Source organism: Pelophylax lessonae (genome assembly GCF_965119305.1).
Source record: "Pelophylax lessonae genome assembly, chromosome: 2".
In the NCBI taxonomy this organism is placed as follows: Eukaryota; Metazoa; Chordata; class Amphibia; order Anura; family Ranidae; genus Pelophylax; species Pelophylax lessonae.
Window position 1 is genome coordinate 17148449 of NC_138769.1, and position 21938 is coordinate 17170386.

At 44.1% G+C, this 21938-nt stretch overlaps 1 protein-coding gene across 2 annotated transcripts in view; it reads left to right on the forward strand.

Moving 5' to 3' along the window:
• LOC309547827 (kinetochore protein NDC80 homolog) overlaps window positions 1-21938 on the forward strand; it is a gene marked incomplete at its 5' end in the record, with an annotated part of 66787 nt that overhangs the window by 12541 nt on the left and 32308 nt on the right. For both annotated transcript variants that reach the window (XM_082247829.1, XM_082247830.1), the window contains 5 exons: window positions 7703-7820; window positions 8767-8939; window positions 16921-17023; window positions 18956-19048; window positions 19602-19695. In XM_082247829.1, the coding sequence (XP_082103955.1) occupies window positions 7703-7820; window positions 8767-8939; window positions 16921-17023; window positions 18956-19048; window positions 19602-19695 (581 nt within the window). The remainder of the gene's footprint in view (window positions 1-7702; window positions 7821-8766; window positions 8940-16920; window positions 17024-18955; window positions 19049-19601; window positions 19696-21938) is intronic.

Sequence of the window (21938 nt, forward strand, 5' to 3'; positions counted from 1 at the left end):
AGATGGGCCAATGCTGTCTAAAGATCTCCTCTAGCTTTTTATAGTCATTGGAGAAATCTGACAGAAAGCTCCATTGTTTGGGATCATCATTAACATTTACAGGTTTCACTGAAGGCCTTAGAGGTCTGGGAGCATTCTTGATTTTAATAATCTCCCTATCCAGACAAGATTCATCATATCCCTTGGCAATGAACCTGTCCTTCAAGACCTCTGCTTGCTCCATATAGTCAGTGACAGAGGTACAGTTACGCCTGACACGGACAAATTGGCCTCTCGGAATATTCCTGAGCCAGTTCAGATGGTGTCCGCTCTGGATCGCCAAATAACTGTTCCTGTCCGTGGTCTTGAAAAAAACTTTAGTAGTGAGTCTCTCACCCTCTCTCTTGATTATAACATCTAAAAAGTTAATTTCGTTCAGACTATAATGGAAATCTAACTTGATATTATTCTGATTGGAATTTAGGTGTTCCGTGAAGCCAATCAGGCCTTCCTCTGATCCCTGCCAGATGAAGACAATATCATCTATGAAGCGCCTATACAGTAATAGCTCCTGCCGATGTTGATTGAAGACAAACTTGTCCTCCCACTCCGACATGAACAAGTTTGCCAGGCTCGGAGCGAACTTGGCGCCCATAGCAACACCTGTTTTTTGGCTGAAGAAGTTGCTCTGATGCCAAAAATAGTTATGGCTCAGACAAAAATCTAGAGCCCTGCCAATGAACACTTTCTGTTCCCTAGGCAGATCGTCCCTTTGACTGAGTGCCCAGTTAAGGGATAACAGGGCATCCTCGTGCTGGATGATGGTGTACAGGGACGACACGTCGGCCGTGACGAGAAAGACAGACGAGTCCACCCCCAGCACAACACCATCCAGCACGAGGAGAAGATCAGCAGTGTCCTTCAAAAAGGCCTTTGTCTTGACCACACTCTTTTGTAGGAACTGGTCCAAATATTGGCCCAAACGTGCACTCACCGAACCAATCCCATTGACAATTGGGCGTGGAGGTGGGTTGGTTGCGTCCTTGTGGACTTTGGGAAGCGTATACAGGATAGGGATGCGGCAAGCACTAGGTATTAGATAATTGCGTTCTTTCTTAGTTAGAACACCATCCCTAAAGCCTGATTCTACCAGACGTTTTAAATCTGCCACAAAATCGTGGGATCTCGAGATAATCTAGTATAAGTGGAGGTGTCACTCAACATGGTTTTAATTTGGTCATGGTAAAAACATTTATCCATGACTACCACTCCACCCCCCTTATCAGCAGGGCGGATGATAATCTCTTTACGAGATTCCAATGAATCAAGGCCTTCATGTATATGCTTGTACTTCTTGGTGACCTCATACCCAGGTTCCAGGGATTGTAGATCACGCAAAACTAGACTCTTAAATACTTCCACATAGTGGTTGTTACTGACCGGTGGATTAAAAGTAGATTTATTGCGCAATCCACTATTGATCATCCCTCCACTACTCCTATTACTGATAGATGTAATGGGATTGTTTAAAAAGTGTTTCTTTAGATTCACTTTTCTTATATATTTATGTATGTCAATATAAGTGTTGAACTTATTGACAGGTCTTTTGGGGGCACATTTAAGCCCTTGGTCCAGAATATGGAGTTCACTTTTTGTTAAACTTACACTGCTTATATTAAATATTCCCTCGTTTACCAGTCTCTCCTTCTTTTTTTGGAACTGTATCCTTCTTCCGGCCCGTACTCCTCTTCGGGGCGTGGATTTTCTCGGAACAGTTGTCTGTCGGGTTGTGGATATTTGTGTGGTCGATTCCGACCCCTCCCCCTGCCCCTGCCCCGCCCCAAAAAAGGCTGCCTGGGTGGGTTTGAGGGGGTCTTTGGGCCAGTGTCCTCTGTCCCTCCATTGGATCTGTTGGCAAGGACCTGGTATTGGTTATGGGTGGGGATCCCAGTTCCCTGGAAATTCCCTCTTGACAGGCCCCTCTTGGTTTTATTTCCCCTATTAGTACCCTTAATAGGGGGTCCTGTCCATTCTAGCACAGGTCTAATGGGAATATGTGATACACCTGCCCTAGGGCGCACCACTGGGGTCTGATTTGAGGGAGCAGGTCCTTGACCGCCAACAGCTCCATTACTCACAGCCTCCATAGGTTCCTCTCTTACCGGGGCTTCTACAGGAATGGGTCCTGGTAACGTTGCTTGCCAGCAAAAAACCTGACCATTATTAAAATCCTGTCTGTCCCTCGTAAACTTTTTAACCTTTTTGAGGTGTGTTTCTTTATCTATTTTATCTAATTTAGATTTGGTGTTATTACTAAATTCTCTCACCTCAGGGGAATCACTTTTGGTTTCTATTTTAGTTTGTAGATCCTGGATCTTTTTATTAGATCCCCCGAATGTCTCTTTTTTTCCAGACATGAAGGGTTTCTTCACCTGTGGCAGATGTAGGGCCTGCTCTTTTACACCTACCAACTTCAGGAGAAGAGAATCCTTCACAGTTCCCGCAATTGACAAAACGTTCAAGATAAAAAGTTTGATCACATGTGATACTACACATGTGGTCTATGGATTGATGTGCCCCTGTAAGCTGGTGTACATAGGCCGCACCAAGCGGGCCTTAAAGGTGAGAATAGGTGAGCACATCACCAATATCTTGAAAGGTTTGCGAGAACACAATGTGTCCGCACATTTCCGAAAGTTTCATCAGAGGGACCCAAGGAGTCTTCACTTTTGGGGGATTGAGCGTGTTACCCCGTCGTGGCGGGGTGCGAATTGGGTGAGGGAATTGTCCAAGCGTGAGACCAAATGGATTTTTCTCACCCAGGCCCTCGCCCCGATGGGGTTAAATATAGAATTGGATCTGAATTGCTATATTAGTGATTCGTGAGACTTTTTGCCTAGATCCTTTTCTTTTATTCTTTTTACTATTTTTTGGGATCACCCTCTATGTGTGTGGGCCCCAGTTTACTATTGGGTTGTGGATTATCTTCATTATTACCAATGTTTGGTGTTAGTGATTTTTCATTTAGCTCTACTACAATTTTATATGGGTGTGACTTTGTAGTAATATATTTTATATATATATTTTTTATATTTGGGTGTTATTTCTGTATATGTGGGGTTTATGTGATATGGGTCATTCCATATAAACATATACTGATTTGTTTTACGCATGTTCTTATGTTATTTGTTATGTGCTCAATTGCTGATATTGTGCTATGTGTGTTATGCGGCTGGCAATGCACTGCAGACCTAAGATCGGCACAGGGGAGACCCTTAAATTAATGCTTCAATTGTGCCTATTGTCACTATCTAGCTTGATTTATATATGAGCATCTCTGTGTCCTCTGTATATTAGGTTGAACATTTCTGGCGCTGTTTTATTTCCCAGCGGTGCCTTGATGGTTGTCCCTATGCAGAGGATACCCGGAAGTGCGATGTGTTTGTTTACTTCCGCTGTTGTGAGCGCTGGTTATCTTCCGGCCGTTCCACCGCTGTGCCGATTGGTCGCGGTGCGTTCCAGCGGAGGTATTTAGATGGTGGATGGCGACGTCTGGTCACGCCCCCAGTTGAAGTCGGAAATGACGAAACGCGTCGGGGCGTGACCAGACGACGCATCCGACATCACGTGGCACGGAAGAGAGCCCACCCGGAAGTATCGGGGTTGGCGTGGAGTCAACCCGGGCGATTACACGAGTGTGGATCCTTTCCTGGCCGCTTTGTTACTACTTAGAAGCCTGATTTTTCCTACAAATGTAAGTGCAATCTATCTTTCAATAAAGCTGAGTTTTACAATACTTCACTATTGGGGTTATTTTGCCTTGCATGTGATCACTATGCTGAGGGAAATTTGTGGAAAGGAGGTCTGATTAAGTGTGTGCAGCGGTGACATATCCAGGTCGTTTGTCTACACCCATCATCTGTATCTTGGATATCTGCTCATTTTGCTCTTGTGTGAGAACACCTGAGCCACTTTATCTGGTGAGTTGCCATTTCTGCTGACCCCTTGGTGTGACACTTGGTGGTGGACAAAAAAGGTGATCCAGTAGTAACATCACTCATTCCTGGACGGTCTATGGACTTTAAAGGACTTTTATACCCTTATGAGAGTGTTTTTAGTAACACCCTTTTTATGTATGATTTTATTGTTTTACATTTCTAAAGTCACATCCAGTGACTTTTTGCGCTACTATTCTTTTTATTAAGGTATATTTACCACACTTAAGATGGCTGCTAGCTTCAAATCGTTATTACCAGAGTCCTAAAATGGATGCCTTCCCAAGATGGTTGCCAGTTAGGGAGGAGTTTCGTTTGGCTTCCCTCAAAGTTTCAGATAAATGATGGAGCAAGATGAAGTATGTCTGGATGAGTATATAGATGGATGTAGTAGTGTGTATGTTGTAGGTGTAATGGGTGTTGTCAGTATGTAATGTGTCTCTCAAATCTGGGTTCTCCTTTTTATATGGTATTGAACAAAGGACTATTAAAATTACCATAAGTTAAACCCAGAGGGAGGAACATTATCCCCATTGGTTGGGATATTCTACCCATTAACTGGTGAGGTCATAGTCACGCCTCCATATTAACCCAATACTTCGGATAATAAAGTTAAATGATGATTTCTTTATATTTAAGAGTAATCATCAAAGCATTATATAAACTTGTACATGCATAAATGTCCATCTATATCTCCATCATGTACCCTGGCAATTATTGGATCTGGTAAGCCATTTATAAAGATTATATTTTTAATACAATATATATATTTATATTGGAAAATACTGAGTTACCCCAAGACTGCATTTAGTAGCATCTCCAAAGGGGGCAGCATTGTATTGCTTATTAAATTCAGTATTTAGAACATACAATAAGACCACTATTTAAAGCGGAGTTCCGGGCACAGATGTCATTTTTTAATAAACGTACCCCCGGGACAGTCAGGGCTAGCACATTCCACAATGGCTAGCCTCTGATCTGTCCCGGTTCGCACTTACCTTTTAGAAGAAATACTTACTTATAAAATTTCTTCCACAGCGTTTCCATCTTTCTTGTGGGCAGCTGAAGCCGGCGCGGTCCTCTTCTGTGTCTTCTTCCGCGTCTTCTTGTCCCAGAATGCGCCGCACCGACCCCTCTCGTCACTTCCGGCGCGCCGCCGCATTCCTCCACAGCTTCTGGGCATGCCCAGAAGCTGTTTAGCAGGGGAATGCGGCATCGCCCGGAAATGACGAGCGGGGCCGGTGCCGTCGCATTGATTCCTGGGAGCTGTGACGTTCAGCTCCCAGGAATCCTAGCGAAGCAGGAAGTGACGGGGTGAGCCGGGGCTCCAAGGGAGGAAGTACTCTGAGGTGAGTATCTTCGATCTTCAATTGCAAGGTAAGTAAACAAAAAAAAAAAAAATCAATTCCTTTTCAGGTGAGGCATACCTAGCGGAGGGGCACAAAAAAAAATCTCGTTTTTGTGCCCGGAACTCCGCTTTAAAGATAACCTTTGACCTCTTGGCTAGTGAAAATCCATTAATTATTTGAATTCTGTCATTACTGTCAGACATAGTGTCTGGCTTGTAGGATTTATATTACCTTAAAAACTTAAACACAAACTTACATAAAGTGAGATAATTTAAGTGGAATTAGTTTTACCTAAGTAAGATTTGTTATTTAGCAAGAATATAAAACCAAAATGTGATATAACATTCCTAAATATATATGTATACATATACGTATAATTATTACTCATATTTTCTTACACACGATATAACGTATCTTTAAAAATATAGTTTAAATGAACCTATTGTTCATCTTTAAAATACAGACAATCAAGGAGACCTCACCCCCTAACATCTGGTATAGCGTCAGGCTGACTGAGTCTTATCTAAAAGAACGTCAGTTTTCCACTTATTTACGATTTAAAAGAAATACAAATATCTTCTATTGAAATTCTAGACTCTTTTGTAAGAGACATTTTGCAAAAGAACATGTATGAACTTTCATTCACCTCCAAACAAGATGGAAGCTGCACTGTTCAAAATCTATATGCATAAGATGGAATATACATGGCTTTTCAAATTCATTTTTTTTTTATTATTATTATTTAATCCCCCCCAATAACCCTGACAATATGATCAGTGATTAATGTGATGGTGTGGCGGGCGATCTGACGCTGACTGGGAGGTACACTGACATCACCAGTGACACTAATCCATTCATCAGAGCTGATACTATACACTGGCTGGGAAGAGGTTAATATATAGGGGCAATCAAGGGGTTAACTGTGTGCTGCTTTTTACTAAATATCTATTTTGTTTTTAATTCCTGCTTTGCAGGGAGAAGGAACAAGCAGATCGTTCAGGACAAGACCAGAGAAAATTCCCAGGTCAACTCATTAGCCAGATTGCTTACCATTTGAATTATCCTGTCTAACAGTATGCATTAAAAACAGGGGTTTAGTTGGCACACACTTGCAAAACGCATGCGTAAGCTGCAAGGCCACTTCACGGCACCCTGTATTACCTACAGTCCTTTTTTACAGTTTTTTGTCTTGCATGCGTTGCTTGTCCATGTGTTCCTTGCTGTGAAGACCAGTTATAGGTGGGGGCAGGGGCCATTTTGTTTGTTACTGATGTAATATTGGGGAGGGGGACACACTGGACACCTTTGCTGCCATTGTGCTATATGCTGAGTGTCCGTGTGCCCCTGTACCTTTAAGGAGGATTGGGCTCCCTCCAGGCCCATCTACCCCCCTATCTATCCATTGGAATGCATGTGCTCCCACTGCTGGGGGGGGGGGGGGGGACTCTCATAGATTTATAGGAGTTAGGACTGCAGGTAATGCAGGTTGCTGTGAAGGGGCCTTGCAGCTTACGCATGAGTTAGCAAATGTGTGCTAACTAAACCCCTGTTTTTAACGCATACTGTTAGACCGGTTAATTCAGTTGGTAAGCAGACTGGTTGGTGAATTGAGCTGGGAATTTCTCTGGTTTTGTCTTGCATGCATTGCCCTTCCATGTGCTCCTTGCTGTGAAAGCCAGTTATAGGTGGGGACAGGCGCCATTTTGTTACAAGAAGATCGTTCCCTCTGTACAGAGCTCTGTGTTGTTCATCAACACAGAGCTCTGGGCTGTGATTGGACATAGCCGATCAGCAGATCCTGGTCACGAATCACTGGTTGGGACCTGCTAACAAAATCCCTTTGTGTCTAATCGCAAGCTGCGCGCTGTACCCAAAGAGGCCAGCAACGTACAGGTACCTCGCTGTGCCTGCACGGGACGCCTGTCTGCGGTACATTATGGGTGGGCGGTCCTTAAGGGATTTGTATAGAGCCAACAATGTGCACAGCACTTTACATATTGTACATACAATCTAGTGCCTGCCCTTTGGAGCTTATGATGTAAAAGTCCTTATCACACACACACACACTTGCAAATTTAGACAGGAGGCAATAACCTCCCAGCATGTCTTTGGAGTGTGGGAGGAACCCATACAAGCACAAGGAGAACATGCAAACTCCATGCAGGTAGTGTCCTGGTTGGGATTTGAACCGAGGACCCCGGTGCTGCATTCCAAAGACACCGTTCTGCCCACTGCCAGCAGCTGCCAATGCAAGAACTTCCATGCCTGGTGGTGATGTTACATGGAATAGTACCAACATGTAGAGTGGGGCAGGTGGGGACTCAGGCAAGGACCAATGTTTTGTGACCATTTTGATCTGACGTTGTCCTATTTCTCCAGGGCCAGTGGAACCAGGAACAGCCAGTATGGGACCTTCGGAGGTTCAGAGAAGATAAAGGACCCCAGACCCCTCCATGACAAATCCTTCATCCAGCAGTGCATCCGGCAGCTGTGTGAGGTGCGCCTTGTCTTTTGTATTGTTAGTTGAGCCTGAGGGTAGAATGTACAGTACAGTGTTGTAATAGATGGGATCATAGAGCCACGCCTTGTTAACGATTGTACTTCCACCGTTGTATGTAGTGCTGGACCTCCATGATGGAGAGTAGTGGGAAATCTGTGCAGTGTTTTCATCTCAGTAGTGTGAACACAGAAGCACTCGGCTCTGAGCACTTCCGGGTTAAGAGCTGTCCAATGCCGGCTGTTCTTATTGGAAAAAAAAAAGCTGGAAAAAAAGCTCACTGAGCATAGTATGTGCTTGATCAGCTTCAACGGAGTGCAGAGGAGACATTGTGGGGACATCAGTCCCCTTTTACTGATGTCGCTCCTCTTCTGGATCCCACCACTGGTCATCCAGTAGTAAGTGTCCATGTCCTGCAGATGGCAATGTAGACAGTCTCGCCTCCTTTAAACAATAGATGACTCGAGACCCCAGCATAATGTGATCGCGGCTTTAGGTAAAAAGGGCATTTCCCTCCCAAGAGCCCACCTACTGCTTGCATCCATGCTAAAGGATTTTAAGAGGATTACTGAGGCAGGGGGCTGTGATTTCCTCAGCAAGCTTTGTACACCACCCTGGCAACCAAGACCTGATCTGCCTGTGTTGCACAGAGACCCAGTGATGATTCACAGGGTCTAAAATAAGGTATGTAATAAAGTTGGATTGTGTGTTAATAATAATAATATTATTATTAATTTATTTTTTGGTAACCAGGGAAGTCAAGATATAAGCAGAATGTGGGGGTTTCCTCAGGTGTGTGTGTTTTTTGTTTGTTTTTTGTTTTTTTTTGCAATAACTTTTTATATAGAGAATAAAAAAAAAAATTATATGAACAGATTAAACCTTAAATAAAACAAACCAGCTTATTGTCTGTTTCATTTGGAGTCCTCTCTGCTTCTCCCGGCAGTTTCTGAATGACAACAGCTACACCCAGACCCTCACCATGAAATCACTCCAGGGTCCTTCAACCAAGGACTTTCTGAAGATCTTTGCCTTCATCTACAGCTTCATCTGCCCGAACTATGAAATTCCGAGCTCCAAGTTTGAGGAGGAGATCCCCCGCATATTCAAAGACCTGGGGTGAGTGCGTCTCCTCCGACACGACATGCTAACAGGGGCAAAGCCTTGAGTCCTGAGCTCCGCCCACTGTCCTAAAATGAGGAATAATTGGCTTAGTTAAGGAATATGCGATGGAATAAGATGTGGGAATACCTTCCGTTCTTTGGAAGGCTTTACTGTTCTTTGCTCTGATATGGTTGGGGGGCTTTTTGTTTGCTTTAGTTCCTTCTCACCGGTATAGTCACGCTGATTTGTTGAGTTCCAAGCCCTACTGCAAATAAGTCATGGTTTCCATACACTGCACTGATGATTAGTGATGAGCCGAACACCCCCCTGTTCGGTTCGCACCAGAACACTGCGAACAGGGGAAAAGTTTGTTCAAACAAACTCCATTCAAGTCTATAGGACTCGAATGTCAAAAATCAAACGGCCTCATTTTGAAGGCTTAAATGCAAGTTATTGCCCAAAAAAAGTGTATAGGTGTCCGGGTACTGACTTGGGGAACATGTAGCAACGCAAAGATTTATTTATTTTTTTTTTTTTTAAAGGACCAATGGTTTACTGATTTTAATGAGGCTTAAACTGTAAGTATAAAAATGAAAAATTCCTTCAAGTATCGTGCCTGGGAAGTCCTCTTAATGTGCCTGTAAAGTAGTGCATCTCTACGATGTATGTAGCCTGCTGCAGCAATACTGACATTTCTAAAGGAAAAAATGTCTTCTACAAATTTCAAATCGCATGTACTTGTCATACAGGTGCAGAAAAACTGGGCCTTGGTTGTTGGTGGTGCTTGAACACCGTAACCCCTTGGAGTTACTCTTGCTGGGTGCAGGAACGGGCCCTGCTGGTAAAAATTCCATACGAATTTTGAAATCTCATGTACTTGTCATAGAGGTGCTGAAAAATTGGGCCTTGGTTGTTGGTGGTGCTTGAACACCGTAACCCATCGCAGTTACTCTTGCTGGGCGCAGGGCATAGGGACAGGGCCTGCTGTTAAAATTACATACGACATTTAGAGTGTATGCACATGTCATACAAGTGCAGAAAAATTAGGCCTTGGGTGTTGGTAGTGATCTAAACCAAAAACAGAATCAGTGTAGAGGAATAGGATAGACAGCATGTGCAGTCTTCAAGGGATGGCAGACCCCTAGCAAATTCAATCAGTTACATCAGCATCACGGGTTTGATAGCTCTTGTTGATCCAGGACTGGTTCATTTTGATAAAAGTCAGTTGGTCAACAGTCTGTGGACAGACGCAATCTTTTGTCCGTCACAAAACCTCCAGCAGCACTAAACGTCCGTTCGGAAAGCACGCTGGAAGCAGGACAGGTCAGTAGCTTCATTGCATATTGAGCAAGTTATGGCCAGTGGTCCATCCTCAAGACCCAGTAACCCAGTGGATTCTCAGCTGGAAAGGTCTCCAACTCTGCTCTTGCCTCTAGACAATCATGCATCATATGATGGAGACGCTGCCGATGGTTGCTTAAACCTAACAGCCCTGGGTGCTGCTGAGGACTAAAGAACTGTTTAAAGGCTTCGGTCAGCCGGCCGCCTTCTCCACCGCTCCCCTTTGGCAGAAAAATGCCTCAGAAACACGTCCAGAGAATGTTGACCTCCCAGTGTCTGGAAAGGTGTTACACAAATTTTTTTTTCAAGGCCTCCTCAAAATGTTTCATCCTCTGCTCCCTCTGCCAAGGCAGGATGAGGTCTACAGCTTTACCCTTGTAACATGGATCAAGAAGGGTTGCCAACCAGTAATTATCCCTCTCCTTGATAGCACAAATCCTCGGGTCATTTTGCAGGCTTTGCAGAATCAGGGAGCCCATGCAACGTAAGTTGGAGGAGGCATGAGCTTCTGGGTCACTAAGGATGACATTGTCAGGAGCAACCTCTCCCCAACCACGTACAACTCCTGGGGTTTCTGTGGAATGAAAACCATCCCTTGAAGGCTGCTGTATGCTATCCTCTATATCCATGCTGCCACAATCCTCTTCCTCCTGTGTGTTTTGTGGCCCTGCAGAAATGATATCTGCATAAAGGGGGCCTTGTGAGGAAAGGAAGTCCTCCTCTTCCTCCCGCTGTTCTGCCTCAAGTTCCCTGTCCATGATTCCACGCAGGGTGTGCTCCAGCAGGTAGACTAGAGGGATAGTGTTACTGATGCATGCATCATCCCGGCTCACCATCCTTGTGGCCTCCTCAAATGGTGACAGGACTGTGCATGCATCCTTTATCAAAAGCCACTGGGGTGGCAAAAAAAAGCCAAGCTTCCCTGACCCTGTCCTTGTGCCATACTCACACAGGTACTCATTGATGGCCCTCTGCTTTGTATGCAGCTGCTGCAGCATTGCCAACGTTGAGTTCCACCCAGTGGGCATGTCACAAATAAGGCGGTTGGTGGGCAGGTTGAATTCCCATTGAATGTCAGATAAGCGAGCACTGGCATTCTACAAACGGTGGAAATGGCCACAGACCTTTTTGGCCTGCCTCCGGATTTCATGGAAGCCTGGGTACCTGCTCAACAAAAAAACTGACTGCACCACCAGCTTCAGGACATGTGCCAAGCCTGGAACATGTGTCAAGTGTCCCTGTCGGAGGGCGGAGAGAAGGTTGGTGCCATTGTCTCATACAACCATTCGGGGCTCAAGCTGTCCTGGCGTCAACCATCTGAGCCTGCCCTTGCAGAGCTGATAGAATCTCTGCACCAGTGTGACTCTTATCCCCTAGACTGACCAATTGAAGCATGGCATGGCATCTTTTAGCCTGACTGCTTGCGTAGCCCCTTGAACGCTTAGGGTGCACTGCTGCTTCAGAGGTCAATTGAGCAGAAGAGGACATGGAGGAGGTGGTGGAGTAGCCAGATGTGGCAGAACCAGCACCAGCTTTTTGGCGGCGTGGTGGCAAAACAAGCTGCAACACTGAACCCTGTCCTGCATCCTTCCCAGCTGCCAGCAGAGTTACCCAATGCGCCGTGAAAGAAATGCAACGTCCCTGTCCATGCCTGCTGGACCAAGAGTCAGCAGTAATGTGCACCTTCCTGCTGACCACTTTGTCCAACGAGGCCAAAACACTACCTTCCACATGACTGTAGAGAGTCAGAATGGCCTTACGCCTTTTCGGTACCTGCCACTGTGGTGCAGCACATTCCACAAATTCGCAAAAGGGAGCAGAGTCTACCAGATTTAGCCAAGCTAGCATTAAGACGCTGAGCATGTGGATGGCTGGGACTGTATTTCTTTCTACGGTTCAGCAACTGGGTTAGTGAAATTCGCCTGCTGCTCAAATCAAGCAGTGGTGTACACCTAGCAGATTGGGTGCAAGTCTATGTGGCACTCATTGCTATACCATCATCCCTCTCAATGCTGGTATTTGAGAAGACATGAGGTATAGCAGGGTTAGAGATCCCGGATGAGGAGCAAGGTGATGTATGCTTGTTTTGATCTTGTGGCTCTTTCAGGTGCTGTTGCATGGAAGGTCGTCAAATGCCTTATCAAGCATATGGTGCCCAAGCGGCTGGTGTTCTGGCCACGCTTGATCCGCTTCAGACAGATGTTGCCAACAGCAACGCTGCGGTCTACTGCACATGTGCTGAAAAAAGCCCACACTAATGAACTTTTTGAAGTCTGCGAGGAGTTTTCAGCACCCTGCACCTGTGGAGCTCTGTGCTGTGACGCAATAGGTTGGCTACTCCTATAGCGGCCCCTGGCTTGTTGGAGTTGTGCCTCCTCCCCCCTCACTTTCCTCCTGTTTCAGGCACCCATGTACAGTCAGCGACCTCATCATCCCCTCCCTTGTCACTGGAGCAAACTTGGCAGTATGCTGCAGCTGTGGGAACATGACTGCTAGTTTCCTGTCCGTCATTGTCACCCCCCCCCCCCAGGCTCACGTTATTCCCTTCATCAACCTGGGAACCAACATCCCAGCTTTCAAATTGCTGCGCATCCTCCAGCAGCATGTCACTGACACTATGATCGAATAGTTCAGGTGACTCCTCCGTGCAGCTATGGAGAAGGAGCCTGTGGAACGGGCCGCTTTGGCAGCTGCGGTGGAAGGCAAACTACTGGGAGCGTGGGTGTCAGAGGACGAGGAGGATAAGGACAGCTTATTTATCCACTCCACCAACTCTTCCACATGTTGTGGCTGAATAACACGGGCGGCACCGGAAATAAAGGACAGGTGTGCCCCGCCTGCAGAGGATGCACCATGTCAACTGTGACCACCACTTTTTCACTGTGGACACAGAGGCTGCTTGCCCTTTTTTCGTGGCCTGTGAGCGTCGGCCTCTCCTTGTCGGCCTTTCGGACATGATGTGGATAGAAATCTATATAGGGTATACGCAAGTGACCGATAGATACTCAATGGCCTGATATGATCTAATCCATAGCCCTATACATAGATAGGGTATACACAAGGGACCGATATACTCAATGATCTGATATGATTTACTCAATAGCCCTATATATAGATAGAGATCAGATCAATATAGGGTATACACAAGTGACCGATAGATACTCAATGACCTGATATCTAATCTATTGCCCAAATATATTGATGGAGACCAATGTATGGTATATGGTCTATGGTATATACTGCACTACTGAATAACACAAATCTCTCTCTCTCTCCCTGCCTAACTGACTGCAAGCAATGTCTCTAATTAGCCTACACTGCACTGTCTGAAAAACTGCAAATCAATTTGCTCTCCCTCCCTGAAAAACATGATCCTCTCCCTCTCTATACTTACACTGCTAGCAATGTCTCACTGCACTGTCTGACAAACTTCAAAATAACTATTCTCTCCCTGCCTCAATCACGTTCCTCTCCCTGTCTCCTATCTCGCCCACACAATCCCACTACATGCTGCGACTCTGCGAGCAGACTTTATATAGTGTGGGATGTGTACTTAGCCCCTGAGCCATGATTGGCTAAAGGCAGCCTTCCTTATTGTCCAATCATAGCAGAGATGATTTCATTGGCCAAAGCATGGAGGTCAGGGTGCATGCTTTGGCCAATCACATAACGTACTGCACGCGCTCTAATTTCCCACGAAGAAGCACATTTGTTCGTCATTCGACGAACGATCAAACGGCCGATGTTCGAGCCGAGCGTAGTTCGACTCTAACTCGAGTCTCATGCCTACTGATGACCACAAAGCCTGAAATGGCTGTATGCAGTCTAAAATAAATGGTTTTATATTTGTAATACTAAGGAAAAATGTGTAGTGCCAAAAGTAAATAGCAATGAAATGTAAATACTGTTATAAATGAACAGTACATTGAAAGTCCAAAAAAATACTAAAGTGAAAAAATAGAAGTCCAATCTTAAATTAAAATCAACAAAAAAAAAAAAATATACCGGTAATGAAAAATCTAGATTTAAATGCAGTCCTATGATAGGATCAGTAATATAAACTTATTGGTGAAAGCACAAAGATGTGCACCAAAAAATTGGTGATGACTTGAAAAGTGAAGAAGTGATCCAGTACAGCGCTCCAGAATCATCCCCCGCACCCCTGTGACATGGACACTCTCTGGAACAGCTGGCTAGCATTACAGCAGCAAAGACGCACTCAGTGTAGATCCGCCATCTGTTATGGGGAAGGCTGTTCACCAACTCGCACCATCCAGATGAGGCTGGGGTAAATAAAGCTCACCGGGAGCCGGATGAAGTCTCCAGAGTATAGTATTTTATTGGATTATTATGTTTAAAGCCAAAATAAAGTGAATCATAAAAACATGCCAATGGGTGCACCTGCCAATCCGGTATCGGACAGTGGCCTGATGCCAGCACTAGTGTCTCCTTGCAATATACAGCCCTAGTTGTGGATGTGCTTTTGGGGTATAAAGTAATGGTTTCCATGGCTCCTCCCACTGTTCTGAAATGAGGAATATTCCTCTTATATTAGGAGATGTAATGGAATGAGACATGTTAATTTTTTGTTTTTAGAAGATGCTGTGTTGAAATGTAAATACCACTAGGAGGCAGTAATTGCTAGGAATGCCAACCTCTGTTCTATACAGTGGTGCAGGCTTTTCATTCATTGTAGACAGTGCTCAGTGCTTTACAATGGTACCTGGGGAGGGGTGTCAGTGGACAGATTCAAGACTACTGATCGCAATGCAAATGGACCCCTGCTGTATAATATCTTCCACTGTATTGTTGGAATTTTTATTATTTTTAATTATTATTCAGTTTGTGTAGCTCTTTACATTATAAAGGAAGACCATACAGATACAATACAAGTGCCCTGCTCCTGAGAGCTTACAATCTAATAGGGTAATCCACTCTTCAATACGGAATTGGCCTTTTATTACTGCTGGTAATGCGTAATTTATTTCTGTGATTGTCCAAATACTGTCTGTGCTGGCCTAGCTCTCCCACCCCTCACTTTCCTATAAAAAAAAATGTAGCAGCTAGTATTTAAAAAAAAAAAAAAAGTGTGTGTGTATATACATATATACAGTGGGGATAGAAGTTTGGGCACCCCAGGTAAAGATTTGTATTAATGTGCATAAAGAAGCCAAGGAAAGAAGAGAAAAAATCTCAAAGGCATCAAATTACAGATTAGACATTCTTATATTATGTCAACAAAAGTTAGATTTTATTTCCATCATTTACACTTTCAAAATAACAGAAAACAAAAAAATGGTGTCTGCAAGTATCACAGCTTGTAAACGCTTTTTGTAGCCAGCCAAGAGTCTTTCAATTCTTGTTTGAGGTATCTTTGCCCATTCTTTCTTACAAAAGTCTTTGAGATTTCTGGGCTGTCTGTCACGCACTGCTCTTTTAAGGTCTCTCCATAGATTTTCAATTATGTTGAGGTCAGGAGATTGTGAAGGCCATGACAAAAACTTCAGTTTACGCTTCTTGATGTAATCCCCCGTGGATTTCGAGGTGTGTTTAGGATCATTATCCATTTGTAGAAGCCATCCTCTTTAACTTCAGCTTTTTCACAGATGGCATCATGTTACCATCCAAAATTTGCTGAAATTTTATTGAATCCATTTTTCCTTCTACTCGTGAGATGTTCCCTGTGCCACTGGCTGCAAAACAACCACAAAGCATGATTGATCCACCCCCATGCTTAACAGTTGGACAGAGGTTCTTTTTATTAATTTCTGTGCCCCTTCTTCTCCAAACGTGCCTTTGCTCATTCCGGCCAAAAAGTTCAATTTTAACCTCATCGGTCCACAGAACTTGTTTCCAAAATGCATCAGGCTTGTCTATATGTTCATTTGCAAAGTTCAAACGCTGATTTTTGTGGTGAGGACGTAGAAGAGGTTTTCTTCTGATGACTCTTCCATGAAGACCATATTTGTACAAGTATCTCTTTATAGTGGAATAGTGTACCACAACTCCAGTGTCTGCCAGATCTTTCTGGAGGGATCGTGCAGTCAAACGTGGCTTTTGAATTGTTTTTCTCACAATCCTGCGAGCTGTTCTGTCTGATATTTTTCTTGGTCTTCCAGATCTTGCTTTAACTTCCACTGTTCCTGATGACTGCCATTTCTTAATTACATTCCGAACAGAGGATATTGACATCTGAAAACGCTTTGCTATCTTCTTATAGCCTTCTCCAGCTTTGTGAGCATATACTATTTTCAGTTTCAGTTTTCTAGACAACTGCTTGGAAGATCCCATGGTGCTGATTGTTGGGGCAAGGTCAGATGAGTCTGGGCATTTAAAACCTTTGAGATTACCATCACCTGGTCTTCCCAGAAGATGATTGAGAACAATCCATGACACTGGCAGGTCTCAGCCTTGCAAAGGGGGCAGTGCATGCTCTAAATTCTGCAGGGTGCTCAAACTTTTGCAGACGCCATTTTTTTGTTGTCTGTAATTTTGAAAGTGTCAATGATGGAAATAAAATCTAACTTTTGTTGACATATAAGAATGTCTAATCTGTAATTTGATGCCTTTTTGGAGATTTTTCCATCTTTCCTTGGCTTCTTTATGCACATTAATACAAAATAAAGCCAACTTTTTTTTGTTTTCTCTTCCTCAGGTACCCCTTTCCTCTATCAAAAAGCTCCATGTACACGGTCGGAGCCCCACACACTTGGCCGCAGATCGTGGTGGCTCTGGTTTGGCTAATAGACTGCATTAAGGTAATGACTTTCAATATGGATACAGCATTTTCTTTAACTCCTTCTCACCCTCCCTGCCGTCCCTTTTAAAAGGTTCTGCATGCCCGGGAGGGAGGGGTTGGAGATCATGTGACCACTGTGATTGGCTGTCAAAGTGGTCACATGATTGGTAGCAATTCACACCAGCTACTGTTCAATGGTGGGGACCGAAAGTTGTCTTTGACAGCTCAGTCTCTGTGCTGGGAGCACACAGTGAGTGCGTTCTCAGCACGGGAACCTAGGCTGCCCAGTAATGCCAATGTACAGGTGTTAAAGCACACCCGTTCGCCACCGCAGATATGTATTCACCAGGCAGCAATACGTTGGTCACTTCATTACTACCTTACGTCTTTAAATGGTGAAGTGGTAGACCGTTACTTACCCACCACCTATTGGTAATGCAGCCTTCTTGGCAGAACTTTGTTACTACAGACACTGTTTACAGAGCCAATCCAAGTGGCTCTGTACCTTAGGATCCCTGAGATTGGTCATAGAGATACACTGATCACAGGATGTAGTGTGTGTGTGTTTACATAGTTACATAGTAGGTGAGGTTGAATAAAGACAATAGTCCATCCAGTTCAACCTGTGTAGGTGTGTGTGGCTGTAATCATCTCGCATACCCCTGAATGTTCTGATCCTTGAGATGTACGTCTAGAAGTCTTTTGAAAGCCACCATACTACCTGCAGAAACCACCTCTTGTGGTAGAGAATTCCACAATCTTGTAGCCCTAACAGTAAAGAACCCCCCACGTTGCCTGAGGTTAAAACGCTTCTCCTCTAATCGCATTGTATGCCCCCGAGTCCTCATGCAATCCCTGCGACTGAACAGCTTTTCTTCTAAGCCTAGATCCCCATTGAGATATTTAAAAATTGCTATCATGTCCCCCCTCAGGCGTCTCTTCTCCAGGGAGAATAAATCAAGCAATTGCAGACGCTCCTCATAATCAAGGTCCTCCAATCCCCTAATTAGTTTAGTTGCCCTTCTCTGGACCCTCTCCAGCTCCAACACATCCCTCCTGAGGACTGGTGACCAGAACTGGACAGCATACTCCAGATGCGGTCGGACCAGAGTTTTATAAAGGCAGCAATACGTTGGTCACTTCATTACTACCTTCCGTCTTTAAATGGTGAAGTGGTAGACCGTTACTTACCCACCACCTATTGGTAATGCAGCCTTCTTGGCAGAACTTTGTTACTACAGACACTGTTTACAGAGCCAATCCAAGTGGCTCTGTACCTTAGGATCCCTGAGATTGGTCATAGAGATACACTGATCACAGGATGTAGTGTGTGTGTTTACATCTATGAGCCTTCCCCTTCATTGTAAAACCCATTAAGTATGTGTGTGTTGTGTGGTCTATTTTTTTGCCTGTAGTTCTATGTTTTTGCTGCAATTAGTAAGATATATATATATATATATCTAATATATAGAATTTATATATATTTTTTGGCAAGTCCGCTATTTGAATGAGATATAGATGGATATAGATATATCTATCTATATCTCTCATTCAAATAGCAGACTTGCCAAAAAATGTATTTATATATCTCTATCACTCTCTCTCTCTATCACTCTCTCACTCTCACTATCTCTCTATCTAGAGAGAGATAGAAATACATTTTTTATTTTATGGCAAGTCCGCTATTTGAATGAGAGATATAGATAGATATATCTATATCTCATTCAAATAGCGGACTATATATATATATATATATATATATATATATATATATATATATATATATAACTAATTGCAGCAAAAACGTAACGTAGAACTACAGGCAAAAAATAAATAAATATATATATATATATATATATATATATATATATATATATATATATATATATATATATATATATATATATATATATATATAATATAATATTTTTTTTTTTATTCTCTTTATTAGCTGATGTGGGCAATACAGGAGGAGGCGGAGAATCATATGTTCGAGGAGCCTCAGCTGGAGGCGCAAAGTGAGAATGGGATTGACTTCAACCAGGTATGGTTCCCCTTTCGTCCCTTTATCCCATATCATTCAGGGGTCATGTGTCCCAAAGTCCTCCCCCCATCTTTGGTCATAAAGGGTGACCGGTGTCCTTCTGTCCCTCCATATATCCATGATCATAGAAGGATCTGGTTGTACAACTATGGGGGGAGGGTGGTGGGCCATGTGTTCCCACCCTCCCCCCATATCTCTGGTTGTGCAGGGGTGGGGCATGTGTTCTTTTCCCTCTTCTGGGTAGGTATAATTGCTGTTTAGGCTGGCCCAGCTCTTCTGGCCCTCATGCAAAACAAAATACTATGGAGTGTCACTTGAGTGTTCGCTAAGGCTGCTGACATCACATCCAAGATGGCGGCACCCTGCGGCTGTCTCCGAGCTTTTGGATGTCTACACAAGGGAGGATTATACAGGTACATAACCTGTCTAAAATACGTTAAATGCACATATCCTCTTATTGACATTTTTTTGTTGAAATTAATGGTCTGGTGTCTCTTTTCAAATGAAAACCTAACCTGGGTCAGGCCTGTATTCTCCTTCTGTGTGGTTGTAGGTGTTCCTGGACTACACTGTGAAGTGCTATGGTCAGTACATGGAGGGTAGGGACACATACGAGGAAGCGGACGCCGAGGTGTGCACCAAACTCAGTAAGTGTTCCTGAGCTGTTCTTCTAATCTGTCTGTCCGCTACCTGATGTCCTTGCTTTGTGCACTGGTCCAAATCATTTGGTGTGGGGGGATTATGGTGTGGCATTTTCTCAGGGGTTGGGCTTGGCCCCTTAATTCCAGGTAAGGAATTATCTTAACCACTTCAGCCCCGGAAGGTTTTACCCCGTTAATGACCAGACCATTTTTTACGGTTCGGCACTGCGTTATTTTAACTGACAATTGCGTGGTTGTGTGACGCTGCACCCAAATACAATTGATGTCCTTATTTTCCCACAAATCAAAGCTTTCTTTTGGTGGTATTTGATTACCTGTGCGTTTTTTTTTTTTTTTTCTTTTTTTTTTTGTGTGCTATGAACGACAACTTTGGGGGGGAAAAAAAAAAATATTTTTTACTTTCTGCTATATAACATTCCCAATAAAAAAAAATTTAAAAATCTAATTTTTTCATAATTTTTGGCCAATTTGTATTCTGCTACATATTTTTGGTAAAAAAAATCCCAATAAGTGTATATTGATTGGTTTGCACAAACGTTATCACGTCTACAAACTTGGGGGAAGATTTATGTCATTTTTATTTTTTTATTTAAATTTTTTTTTTTTTTTTGCAGTACTGTGACATTGCAGCGGACAGACCGGACCCCTAACTGACATTTTTGATACTTTTGGGGGGACCAGTGATATTGCTACAGTAATCGGTGCTAAAAATATGCACTGTTACTGTACTAATGACACTGGGAGGGAAGGGGTTAACACCAGGGATGATGAAAGGGTTAAATGTATGCCTAGTGGGTGTTTTCTAACTTTGTGGGGGATGGGCTTATGGAATCAACACAGGGACCTGTGTTCCTAAATAGGAGGAACACAGGAGCCCTGTGTTGATTGCTGACAGAACAGCGGCCGGCTGTGTTTATAACAGCAGACTGCTGTTCTGTTTTCCCAGGGAGTGATCATGGCCGCCGGCCCCGCAGATCAGCTTCCCCTCTCGCGAATCACCGCGCTCGCTCCCAAAAAATCAGATTTGTCTGACATGATCTGCCCTCAGTAAAGCCATGCTGCTTTGGGTCCAGCAAGCTGTGTATTTTTAAGTGATCAATGATCTTTTCAGGAGTGATTCCAATAACTTAACTATAATTGAGGTTAAACTCACTGGCCTGTAATTGCCAGCTTCTACCTTGCTGCCCTTCTTGTGGATAGGTACAATATTAGCTGTCCACCAGTCATGAGGAACTTCTCCTGTTAGAAGCGAAGAACTCTGGGATGAATACCATCAGGGCCCATCGCTTTATTAAAGCGGAGTTCCACCCAAAAGTGGAACTTCCGCTTTAGGTAGTGCCAACCCCCTGACATGCCACATTTGGCATCTAATTTTTTGGGGGGGGAGCGGGTACCTAGTTTTGACAGGTACCCGCTCCCACTTCCGCTCGGAGCGCTGCGGCGCCCTGAGCGGAAGTTCTCCTCTCCCCCTCCCTCCCTGCAATCTTCTGGGATATGTCAGAGGTCCCCAGAAGATTGCTGGCCAATCACCACACGTAGCGCAACTCGGGCATGCGCAGTGCGTACCCGACTGTGAAGCCGCAAACTGTCACCGTCGGGTGCCCAAACCAGTGACGCCGCAGGGCAGAGAGGGAGAAGAGCGAGGCTTCGGGCGGCCGCATCGCTGGACCGTTGGACAGGTGAGTGTGTTAGGCTGGAACTCCGCTTTAAGCTTTAACCACTTGGAGCCTGCGCTATAGCCGAAAGACGGCTACAGAGCGGGCTTCCTTTGCCGGGAGAGCATACATGGACGTCCTCCGGTTCTCACGTTGCCCGTGCGCTCTGTGATCATTGGGGTCCTTGGGACTCGGCTGATCACAGATCCAGGTAAAGTGCCAATCACAGCGGGCCCTTTATCATGTGATCAGCTGTCAGCTAATCACAGCTGATCATAGAAGGAAACAGAAGCTGGTAATCAGCTTTTTTTTTTTTCTCTCCTCATGCTGTCAGGGTGAAGAAAAGAAGAAAGCGGTTAACCGGCTACTGTTGGAGGGATATCGGTCCCCTTAGTGCTCATCAGTGCCACCCACCAGTGACGCCTCATCAGTGCAGCCTATCAGTGCCCATCTCATCAAGGAAGGAGAAAAATTACCTGTTTGCAAAATTTTATAACAAAATATGAAAAGGGGTTTTTTTTTTTTTTTGTCCTTTTTTTTTTTGTTTAGCAAAAACTAAAAAACCCCAGTGGC